This window comes from Melanotaenia boesemani, chromosome 17 (assembly GCF_017639745.1).
Source record: "Melanotaenia boesemani isolate fMelBoe1 chromosome 17, fMelBoe1.pri, whole genome shotgun sequence".
NCBI lineage: Eukaryota > Metazoa > Chordata > Actinopteri > Atheriniformes > Melanotaeniidae > Melanotaenia > Melanotaenia boesemani.
Genome location: NC_055698.1, coordinates 30978285 through 30990609, shown reverse-complemented (window position 1 = coordinate 30990609; position 12325 = coordinate 30978285). Strand labels below are relative to the sequence as shown.

The following is a 12325-nucleotide window of genomic DNA, read 5'->3' as shown; positions in this document are numbered from 1 at the left end:
GTGAATGGGCTGGATATAACCCCCTCTTTAATTTGCTTATTATGGAACTAAAAACCTATGCCATCTCAACTGAAAATGTAGAGAACCAAAAAGCAACTAGAACCCTTGATATCTTGAAGGAACTGCACATTGTTTAAGTTTATACTGGAAAAAAAATATAAATAAAAATCCTCCATTTTTATAACTATCATCCTCTGTTTTGTTCATTGTATGTTATTCATGTTCTTCTTTGTATGTAACATTTTGTCTGTAAAAAAAAAAAAAGAAAAAAAGAAGTGCCAGCTAAAGACAGTATATTATGAATTTAATTTACCTTTAATTCTTTATGTTTACAGTGTCCATGTTCAATAAAGTTATTTGGAAAAAAATATTACCGAGGCTTCAACATTGTCCCTGCGGAACTTTCAATTGACTCAATGTTCTTTGGGTTCATAAACCCACATTCAGTGTAAAAAACATCCCTTAATTTCGGCCCATATGTGTGAGAAAGTCGTTTAAAAAACGTTTCTTAGCTTTTACCACAAGGTTTAGAGTAAATGCGCACTTGAAATAACAGCGGCGGCTGGCTTGACCGCAGTTGTGTCTCGTAGTTTGTGAATCAAACTTGTGATCTGTGCATTTTCAGATACAGTTGAGGGACTTGATAATGATGCCTCGTCCTCTCTTGACGAGGGTTTGTTGAGTGGCCCCAGCACGCCTGTGAATCAATTCCAAATTCAGTCTGTATATATTGTTTTTTAATTTCTCTTTTAAATTTTGTATTTGAGTTTATTTTTGTGTGTACATTTTTGTTTTTTGCATGTGTTCTTTATTTGTTAATCTGATTGCTGTTGTAACAGGAAATTTCCCTCGCATGAGTGATAAAGTATCTTTTTAGCTATGGTTGCAGTCTGACATTACGTTAATGTATATCCGCCTAGTTTTTTTAAACTGTTGTTTAAAACCCACTATTCTGGTCTTTTGTATTTTCCAGGTGATAGAATAAGTTGGCAGCTGGATGTACGGACAGTTATGGAGGAGATGCGGGCTGCAGATGAAAGGCAACCGGAGAGAATGGAGAGGCTTTCTGAGCGTCAGTTGCAGTCACTGCGTCAGGATGCCCAGGAAACGAGGCACGAGGAAACAGAACTTGCCCGGCAGCAGATGGAGCAGTCAGCTACATTCAACCAGGCCTTCCTCGGTGTCCTTGGGCAGCTTGTGCAAGTGCTGGGAAGCCGCCGTGACCCCATGCTACCGAGCAGGCAGAACACAGGGATGCATGTAAAGTAATTTAACAGTTTTACAGTGTACTAAAAGCACTCCATCGCGCCCCCTTGTTTTTGGTGCAAACATGGCGGCTACGGAAACTGGCGATGGATATCAGGATCAGGTCACCAATGAAGTCGCTTCTGTCCAAGCTACTAACGCGGTAATTTATTGCACGTTGTTATAGCTGGAATTCTTTAGAATATTCACAAAGCATCACAAACAAATCCAACAACAAGGCAAGATAGTCTGTCTGCGTGATGGCTGTTTGTTTATACCCGTGGTCAAGCTAACTATGGTGTTAGCTAGCGGACAAACTGAGAAGAGTGGACTCCTATGCAAGCTAACGTTAGCTTAGCACATGGAAAGCTCGTTGTCCTCAACTTAGAAGATAGTTTTGTTTGCCTACCATACAGTTAACGGATCAACGTAGCATGGCTAAACCAGATAACGAGAGTGTTAATCTGGAAACTAACGCCAGACCCCAGCTGTGCAGCTTCAACGCTGCGCGAGAGCAGCTAATCAACTGCATGCTAACTTATGTTAGGAGAAAACACAGAATAAAACATTAAACATTGTCGACATAAATAATCATGTTTCTTTGTGCGTTTATTACCCGCAAATGGCCTTTTATTATTATTATTATTATTATTATTATTATTATTTTTAAAATATATACAAGCATGTCTACGGTGACCACGCTTAAATTAGCGAAATTGCAAAGTTAGGTTGCTAACCAGTTCCCAGATCTCGCGAGATAACAAACATCCAGGTTTGTGGTAACCATACCAAACGCCTTGTGCGAGAGGACAGTCAACCAATTATAAGGTTATAAGCACAACTATTGAGTGTAACCTACGCACTTCCCAGAAAAGTTAGGAATGTTAAACTCTCAGGTGGAATTTATGAAAAATGTCAAAATACCATACTACAGCGATATATCATGCACATAGGGCATTTAAAGGAGTCTTCACCCGGAAATTGCACATTTTCAAGTTAAAACATGTGTATTGGTGTTGGACCGAGTGTTAACTTCCCTGAAAGCCTTTTTTTTTGAAGACGGTCGAGCTTTTCGTCTGGGCCTTTTGTTCACAGCAGAACCCCCAACAAGGGTAAACTCTCACAAACGCGTGATTTTAATGTGCTTCTGGGATTTTGTCATCCCAGGAGGCTGCTTGAGTAAGCCAGCCCCTCTTCCACACTTAAAATCACCTGCTCAGCCTGCGCAGTCTCAGTTATCAACAAGTTGTGTTAAGATGTCGAAACGGCGCTCCCATGTCAGCTGCTCGGTTGTCAGTTGCCAAAACCAACATAAAAATGTTTTTAGTCTCCCTGTAGCAGGGGGCCAAACTACCAGGGACAAATGGATTAAACTCATTTTTGCCAGCCGCGCTCTATGTTTGTGCCAAACATTTTGCGCCTGAATGTTTCAGTAATTTGGGACAATTTCAGGCGAAGGTGGCATCAACCCTGCGGTTGGAAAGAGGGTCAATTCCAACTTTGAGCGGCTCACCATCAATGCATTTAGTAAGTGTCGCTACTGATATAAAGTCATGTTTTACTGCTGACGCAGCCAATGCTAAGGGAGGAGCCTAAAAGTTTAACCGCCGCAATGTGCAGCTGAGCCCTGTGTTTTCTTTTTTATAAGTGGGGTGAAGTGCTCTGCCATGTGAATCTTTGTAAACATTTTGTTGTTAAGTGTGCTTCTTCCACCATCTCGGTATCTTCACTCTCAGGCTCGGAGTCTGGTTCAAACATAAATGGCTGAATTCTGTAAGCTGCTTCTTGGTCAGGTTTGCTCGCCATCACTAAGCTGTTGATATTTTGGAGTTGGACGCACTGTGCACGCACTGGGCCAGCCCCCCTTCCGACTCTGGCCTCCCTGCAGCCCTGGACAACTCTTTAACATTAGTCAAAAGCTTGCATGAACTCTCACGAGACAAAGTTGTGATATGAGCAAAGGGTCAGAACAAGCTCTTTGTTTGATTTTTTTTGTTTAATAAGTTTTCAAAAAATATTTAAAGACACTTAAAGGACAGTGGATACATGAAAAGACCAGGTTTTAAAGACACCTTTAAGTAAAATTATGCTACAGTAATTGCTTCATCTCAAACACTTTATTGAAAAAAAGCTAATAACTGTGGGTATGCAACATTAAGAACAACAAAAAAATGCCTTTATAACTTGTCATGTGTTTGGTGTTGTCTTGATTTAAAGTTGAGGACTGTTCAAATGCCACAGTTGTCTATGAACCAGAGCATTTAGTGGTAGATTCATGGTTCAGATACTTTTTCATGGTTAATATTCTTGTTAGAGAACAGCATCTTGTGCAGTGAGTGCTTAAACATTGAAAATTTGTATGTGTGGAGACAAAAGTTTAGAGAAAGTCAAAATTAGTTTCCATGTGAAGGTCATAGTGTGTTTTAGGTATATTCTGACGTCATACAAAAAGCTGAATTTCAATAATATTAATGTCAAAACTGAGGTGTAAGCGCTACACCTTTTAAACTATTCAAATTAAAATGTTACATTTAGAAATACTTTTTGTTGAATTGCAAAGCCATTTTACATTTATTTCTTTTGGTGAGATTCTTGAAGGACAAACAGAATAATAATAATAATAATAATAATAATAATAATTAAAAAAAACCTGACCTGAATGTACTTGTACAATACTATTTGAAAGTTGTGAGCCACAACCTTTGCTGATGTTTAAGTTCATATAACAGCTCATAATTCCCTGGGCCTGATTGTAGTTTTAAGATTTCACACTCAAAGCCGGGATTTTATTAGTTCTTTAATTTCAAGTTTTCTTTTGAGAGTCAGGCCAGGTACATTGCTGACTGTTTCTTATCTTGCATAGGTGACAGAGGAGACAGGTAGACAGTCCGTGGATGCAACGTCAAGTCCAGGAGCGCCAGGGGATGTTGAAAATACAGAACCTGTATGTGGATCTAAGCCTGAAGAGAGGGAGCTTTCTGATGCTGAAAACAAGATGGACGGAGAAGAATCACAAGAGGAAGAAAATGAAGCTAAGGTGGTTGACCCCGCTGTATCTGGACCTCCCTCACAGACTGTTTCCACTGAGGAGACTCTCAAAATGGTTATGGCTCTTGATGGTGAGTCAAAGTGTGACAAAGAGCATCCTGAGGTGAAAACTGAGGACAAATTTAAGGTAAAAGAGGAAAGTGATGGAGAACTGGATACGAAGTCAGAGGACAATCCTGAAGGTCCACATGTTAGCAAGGACTCATTTTTTGATCACAAGGACTACGTAAAACAGACAGATGACAGCACAGAGGAGGAGAAGTCAGGCGTTGGCTCTAAGCCGATGGTCTCCACATTGGACGACCTCGATGAGATGATGGACATTGGTACCGTGGATCAGATGGAGCAGGAAGCCCAGATGAAAGAAGAGGAGAAACATAATTCGGACACGGAGACCAACTGTTCGTCTGCAGACTCAAATAGAGGTACAGTAAAACATAAAGCTTATACCATCACCTGATGGCAACTCACAACTTTCTAGAGACAAATTGAACCTGTGTCGGGTTCAGGGCTTTATTAGATTTTCTTCATTATTCTCTGTCAAATTTAGTTATACAGTACGAATTCTGAGAAAACAAAATGCTGATTCTTTGCTGGCTTATTGGGAGAACAGCTCATCTCCCATGTTTTCGGTTTTCCTGTAATTACGGGGAGTGGTAGCACAGTGGTTACTAGGGCTGGATATCACCTCCAATTCTTGATTCCTTCGATTCACAGCAGCCTGATTCGATTATATTAAATCTGATTTAATTCATGTACAGATATTTGTGTAACAAACCATCCTTTCATTCACATACGTGTGTGGTGACATCACTTCCTGTTATTTTCAAACCATTCAGTGTTGAACATGGCTGAGCCCACGGTCTTAGCGTTAGCTGCTTATGTGAGAGGCTGTAAGCTGCTAAATACTTAACAGCAGAATATAATCCAATGTTGAATGAAAGCATCTGAGTTTGGCATCATCACAGGGAGAGAAGCTGATTTTAGGCATGTAGATGCCTCGTCACAGCTGTGAACAGAATCCACCAAAAACCATTCATCTATCTTATTTATGGAATTCCTGATAGTTTTCCAGCTTTATGTTTAGAAGCTTTTCTCATCGGATGTCCAGAATCAAAGTCATTACAAGTGTTAATTTATAAATGTGCCGTTATCTCGGAGAGAGAAGCTGATTTTGGACGAAAGCAACATTAAACCTTTCAGATGTAAATGCTAAGATCTCGCAGAGCGTCGGAAAGTTACGGGAGAATAGGGTCACTGTTGTCACCAGGAAAATAAATGAAAAAAAAAAAAATCGCTTTCTGAATTTTATTAATCAGTATTGGATTAATTAATTTTGAGCCGGTCAAATCGATGAATCATATTTTGTTTTGTCTTTGTTTATTCTACTTTGCTTCCCCTCCCATCTTTTGGTGCAGATGTAGACAGATAAATGAGAAATGGGGCGACGCTTATATGAAGTGTAAAACAGGAAAAGGATAAAGTCTAATATATTAACAATTTGCTCCAAGAAATCTGTTTTGATGTTGATCTGAGGCATATCCGCCATGCACTTTGCTCATGCATCCCTTGGTCAGTTTCTTATATATTACTGGTCTTAGTTTTTTTACGTCTTTATCCAACAAGAAAATCTCCATTGCTGAAAGGGAACCGTAAGGACTCGAAAGTAATGGACCTACAATAATGGCTGTCACACAGAAAGTTACCGCATCTTGTAAAACCCAAAGGATACGTTTCTTTTCAGTGTCCATGCCAGAGGAAAGCAACTCTGTTGATGAGGAAGCTGATGTGAAACCGACAGCATCAGATTTGATGCAGTCCAGCTCGTCTCCATCATCTGAAGCTGCGGCGAGTACAGGTGGGAAACCTCAGAGCCAAAGACTTGACGAAAAGTTTTATAATTCATCCAGTAAAAGAGGTTTAAGTTGTGTCAGGTGTTCAGCTGGTAGCTGCTAATCAAGTCCTTGATGGTGAAATACTTAGAAATGTGTTTTTAAAAGACAATCTCTGTCATTTGTTACTGTGAAAGTGTTTATGCTTGCATTTAAAGTACCCTGTTTACCCTCTTGTTAACCACTCCTTGTGTTGGTCCCGTAGGAAGTAACAGCTCATCACCAGCCATGCTGAACGGGATGAAACTGGTCAAGCTATCGATACCAAGATTAGACGCTGTAAGTAACGGAGATGATCTCTCTGACTTTCATACTTTTCACCTGCAGAGGATATGAAACATCTCACACCCCTGGTAAAACATGAAGTCACAATAAAGTCATTTAAAACTTCTCCCACCTTCAATGTGATCGTTATCCTGAACAGTTTAGGAGAAAACAAGCAGATCTTGCAAGGCACAAAAGCTGGTTGCATAAGTGTGGACACCCTTAAACTAATACTTTGTTGAAGCAGCTTTTGATTCAGTCCCAGGATTCAGCTTCTTGGGGAGAAGTATGTTGACGTGGCTCATTTTGACTTGAAAATATTGGCTCACTCTTTCTCACAATCTTGCCTCAAATCTGTCAGATTATAAGGATTAGGTCAGATTACAGACTTCATCAGGTCACCTCACAGATGTTCTGTTGGATGCACATCTGGCTGGACCATTCCAAAACCTTCAACTCTTCTTGACTAGACCCCCCTGTACAGGAGGCAGCATGAGATGACTGCAGTACAGAAAATGTTTGCACACACTAGGAAACAGCAATGCTAACCCTGAAGCTAGCTGCAGCTTCACCCAGGGCTAGCCGCCTCTCCTCAGCCTCCTGAGCTCATTGTGGAGGCTGAAAGTTTAACAGTGGAGGCAACAGACCGGAGCTTTATGGCTCCTAAATCGTCTAAGAAATGTTACACTTCAGGAGCAAAAAGAGCAGGTGAAAGATGACGAAAATACCTTTTGTTGTTGCTGTGGGCGCTTCTCAGACTCACACACACAGACCTCCATCATTGCACTTTATCCACCCTATAAATATTACCGTCTGCTGGACATTTGTTCTCATCTTCTGTAAATATAGAGGTGTTCTTATATCTTTTATATCTTTTATCTTTATGTTTTACTTATTTATGTGTTCATGGCTTATTTGTATTTTCTTTTTTATATGTGCTTAAACCGAGAGACTCCTCAAAATTTCATTAGGCTCGCATAATGACAATAAAGAGCTTGAATCGTGTTTAATTTACCCGGCAAAGAAGCTCCCTCATAAGCACAGACAGACTAGATTCAGTCCTGAGGTCTCCCTGACCCACTTTCTCTGCTGCTTCCTGAGCAATAAAGGACCCTAGAACTCACACAATGTTAAAAATATAAGTATGTTAAAAACACTCGTGTATGGAACACACACGTTACACAAATAACATCTCACATATGATCCCATATATATATATATATATATATATATAATGTGTTGTACTTAGACAAGATGTTTTAGACACACCTGATTCAGATTAATGAACTTCCACATCCAGTTCTTTGCAAGGCTGTTAACGAGCCATTGATTTAATTCAGGTGTGTTAAAGTGTTTGAACCTTTAAAACATGCAGGGCGGCAGGTCCTGAGTATGTGAGTATGTCACCTTTAGGAGCTGAAATCAGTTCAAATATAAAGGTAAATATTCTTTCTTTTTTTGCAGGATAAACTTCGTGCTATAACCCAACAAATCAAGTCGTCTCCTTCACCACCTTTGGCCAAAGTGAAGGATGAGCCGGTGGATGAGGAGTACGAACAGGCGCTGCTATCCTCCGCATCTACAGCAAGCGTGAAAGACGAGCCTGTGAAGGTTAGAAGCTCAACAGACTACTTTTTATTTTTTTGTACAGTACGGTTTTCATACTCCGTATTTGTCCAATTTCTGTTAAAAAAAAATACCCGTCCAGTATCCAGAGAGTTTGAACCTGCTTTTATTTTGTTGACAGGACGACTTGAGGATCGGATCCGTCTTCTCTGTGACTCCAGGTGGAGATGCGCCGGCGCAGCAAAGCTTCAACTCTCCTTCGCTGCATATGTCGTGCTCCCACTGCAGGAAGAACCTGCTGAAAGGCCAGACGGCGTTCCAGAGAAAAGGCTCGTCGGCACTCTTCTGCTCCACCGCCTGCCTCACTACGTCTCTTCCCACAGCCAAAGTAGGAACCAAGATCTGCCACAACTGCCAGAAGTGAGTCCAGCACTGAGTTTTCAGACCGACATGCCTGAATGAGTCCTGTACTGTGTGAGCTGACGGCGTCATTCTGTTCTCTCAGGGTGATCTCTCGGCCTCAGGACATCATTCTGGCTCCGGATGATAAAGGAGTCATGAAGGAGTTCTGCAGCCAGAACTGCCTGACCTCCTTCACCTACAAGAAAAACCCCTCCAGCTTGAAGATGTCCATCGTACCCATGAAACCGCAGCCGCCGTCCATCTGCAGCATGTGCTCGAGAAGCAGCGTTGTGAGTCCAACAGAACTAGGCTGCAGCTAATCACCATTTCCCTCCGTGACTTCATGATACTCAATGTGCAGCGCTTGTCCTCTGCAGAGCAAACACGAGGTGATCCTGAACCGCTCCGTTCACAAGATGTGCAGCGATGCCTGCTTCAACCGTTTCCGCACCGTGAACAACCTGACGATGGCCGGCTGTGCTAACTGCGGCGTCTTCTGCCACAACAAGCCGATCATGCTGAAGATGGAAGACAGCAGCAAAACCTTGTGCAACATGGAGTGTTTGGCTAAATACAAAGAGGTTTGGACCGACATGTTAATCATGGTTTTATCTCATTTGTTTTAAATGTGTAGTCTTGTAAATGTATTAGCTGCTCCTTAGCTTGGCCAAGTCTCCCTTGAAAAAGAGGTTCTTAATGTCAATGGTTAAATAAAGGCTAGACAGAAATTACCAGACATATTCTCATAGTTAAGAGGTGCAGTGAGAATTATCCTTCAAACATTCAAAGCTTCAGCTGGAGGCAGGATGGATGCAAAATATCCAAATCAGTCCCTCCATGATGCGACCGCAAATAATAATGCAAATTCTTATTAATTTTGCACATCCTTACAGCTTTTTCCAGTCACCACCACACAACTCAACCTGTTATATATTTTTTATTTTAACCCACTTTATTGACTTTAGATGTAAAAAAATTAATCATTAATTTTAAATAGAAAAAATGTGGCGGCTAGAATCGTCTGGACAGTTTTTTTTTCTGTGACATAATCATGAGAAATATATAGAATGAAGATGAGACTTTATCAGTCTTACAATGGGGAAATTTAGGCATTACAGCAGCAAAGGAGGACAGGAAAAGAGAAGAGGATGGGACATACGAAGGAAAGCAACAGCAGCAAAAATCACTTTACATATTATGCAATAAACTTACAGTAATTTTAGTAATGTACATGTACAATAAGTGGAGGGGGGAAATGATGGAGGTAGTCAGGAACAGAATAGCATGAAGCTGTTTTACAGTCTGACTGTAGGCAGGAAGGACCTACGGTAGGTTTTCTTCTTCCACAGGGGGCTAGCAGTCCGTCATGTACCATCCCGCTTAAACACTCGACTACAGTAAATATTCTGGTGTCGTGAAATTTAAACCATCACATCTCTGGTTTAAACGTCAAAAACTGGGAGAGCGTTTCAGTCTGTTTGAGGGAAGCAGCATTCTTGGTTTTCTCTTTTTTAAACATTGCTTTGAAAAGTGGAAGTGATCTGATCATGCTACCGTCACGGTAGACCTGTAAGGGGTTCTAAAACTGACGAATCACAGCACTCCTCTGTGCTCACCCATATAAATACATCAGCTTCTGTGTCTCTGGTCATGGACAGTCCAAGAAATGTGCCGTATTTTCCTTTAAAATTCCCATCAATGACGTGCCTGCCGCTGTCAAGAGTTCGGCATGTAAGCGGAGACAAGCTGTTTAGTATGCAACATTGTGCTAGAAGACAAATGAGACATCAGTGAACCTTTTGTCCCGCACTCACTGAAATACTTGGAAATTTTAACAATCAAGACTATTATTGTGACCTTGGAAGATATTACAAGACTTTAAAACTTAGCTACTTCTTTCTAAAGGGGTCAGTACTAACAGCCTCTTCACGCGTAGCTTGATCTTTGATGATTGGTGAGGAGAACTTCACGTGGTTCTGATTTTTAATGGAGTAGCATGCAGAGACATTTTGATTGTCCAGTGAAGTGACCAAGTATGTGAGAATAGATAAAGCAAATCATCACGATGAAGTTTAAAACCTCCAGATCAGCTGGGAGATGCTGAAAGAATCTTTTTTTTTTTTTTTTTCTTTTTTCATGTCGAGCTGTTACACTCTCCGTGGTCTTATTTTAATAAACGATCTTAAGTATTTGAATTTTTAATTATTTGAAATTTCATGAAGAAAAAACACGTTTCAAGTTCTGTCACAACTGTAGGCCAAAGCTTGTTTCTATCCAGTATGCTCATAGATGTTAAAACAGGAAAGTTATACAGGATGAAACTAATAAAAATAAAAGCAAATCAATATAATAACAGCTGTATTAATAACACTGCACTTACTGCAAATATGTTTGTATTAGAAGTTTGAGACACGGGTGACTTCAGGACCAGGTATCGCTTCAATCTGCCCTTTTTTCCCCATTTATGAAAATCGTTTCAGATGGTGTTGTGACTTTCTTCTGCTTTCATTTCCTCACAGAAAACTAAGATAAGTCAGCCGTGCACGATGTGTCGCACGTCTCGCCTGCTCGCGCAGACGGTCGACAACAAAAACAGCGACGACACGGTGAACCTTTTCTGTAGCAGCAGCTGCGTGATGGCGTTCAAGGTCCAAACTGTCAGTTCCTCAGGTAGCCGGACATTTCTTTCTTTTAAACTTCTGTTGATCCTTCCAGGTTTTATAACACAGGATATACTCTTCTCCGCAGGTGCTCGCTTAAACTGTGACAGCTGTGGTAAAACCACGGTGCCGTCCTACCACCTGGCCATGTCGGACACCTCCATCAGGAACTTCTGTAGTCTGCCTTGTGTGATGCATTTTCAGGTAACAACAAAGGCTTTTTCTTCACATGGGAAAATTTAAATATTCTCTCCACCTGCAATGTTCGTGAGTCCTGATTTTTGTGTTGATTATTACTATTGAAGGAAAAGTTTAAGAAGAGCCACACGTCTGTGAATGTTTTCACCAAGCTGCCAGTAGGATCGTCTCAAATCCAGGCCACCACTCTTCCCCAGCTTCAACAAGATGTCAAAGAACCGCCCAAACTAAACTGCTTCCAGTGCGCCCAGAACGTCGTTTCGAAGCCTGAGCTCATCCAGATCAAGGTAACGGAGTGTTGGCGATTGACAGGCTGCATGGGAACAACGGCGGAAGTTTACATGCATCATTTAAACCAACTTCATGCAGTACTGATAATAAAAGATCTGGTTAATCTCTTAAAGGAACAGTCAACGTCTACATCTCAGTATCAGATATAGAAAACTAGTTTTCCAATTATTTTACCACTGAAATACACATCAGTCCTTTAATCTATAAAGCAGATTTTATGAATGTAAGTGCATTAAAACTATGAATAGAAAGTGAGCATTTATTTCCCATCAGAAGCTGGTCCAGTGCTCCCTTATATGCTCCCAACAAAACGTTGTATCCGCCAGAGCCCTGTTCTGTTTGCTGCTGGCAGTTTTAGTCTTTCCTGAAACTCATCACGTCTCTGAACCCCCACGTGGTTCAAGGATCCACCACAGATCAGAATGAGCATACATGGTTATTTTTTTTTTTCCTGCTGATCTGACTGTGAAAAGGTTTAAACCGCCTCTTTCGATCAGATCTGCTGAGGTGTTTACATGACAGATTCTTATTCTGATTGCATGTTTGATCTTATCAAAAGTCCTCCATGTAAATGCAGCCAGTGATTATTATTCTTATTGTCCACAGAAAAAAAAATGCAAAGTAGTATTTTTAGTGGGGTATGTTTGTTTTTTTTTTTTTCTCCTCCGTGCGAACTTAAGAGTTTAACATTGAACAAGACACGGCTAAAAATTGTTTTCTGGAGATCTGAGTGGTTTGCAGTCAGAATGAAGGCGGAGG

General features: G+C 40.8%; 1 protein-coding gene across 3 annotated transcripts in view; it reads left to right on the top strand.

Moving 5' to 3' along the window:
• Positions 1 to 996: 996 nt before the first annotated feature.
• Positions 997 to 12325, top strand: part of zmym4.1 (zinc finger MYM-type containing 4, tandem duplicate 1) — a 28757-nt gene continuing 17428 nt past the window's right edge. For 2 of the 3 annotated variants that reach the window (XM_042011654.1, XM_042011653.1), the window contains exons 1-11: positions 997 to 1260; positions 4109 to 4718; positions 6038 to 6151; positions 6391 to 6464; positions 7914 to 8060; positions 8197 to 8435; positions 8521 to 8707; positions 8795 to 8998; positions 10937 to 11087; positions 11166 to 11281; positions 11383 to 11562. In XM_042011654.1, the coding sequence (XP_041867588.1) occupies positions 1012 to 1260; positions 4109 to 4718; positions 6038 to 6151; positions 6391 to 6464; positions 7914 to 8060; positions 8197 to 8435; positions 8521 to 8707; positions 8795 to 8998; positions 10937 to 11087; positions 11166 to 11281; positions 11383 to 11562 (2271 nt within the window). In that variant the 5' untranslated portion in view covers positions 997 to 1011. Of the gene's footprint in view, positions 1409 to 4108; positions 4719 to 6037; positions 6152 to 6390; positions 6465 to 7913; positions 8061 to 8196; positions 8436 to 8520; positions 8708 to 8794; positions 8999 to 10936; positions 11088 to 11165; positions 11282 to 11382; positions 11563 to 12325 lie in introns of all 3 variants that reach the window. The other variant, XM_042011655.1, reaches the window with a different exon arrangement.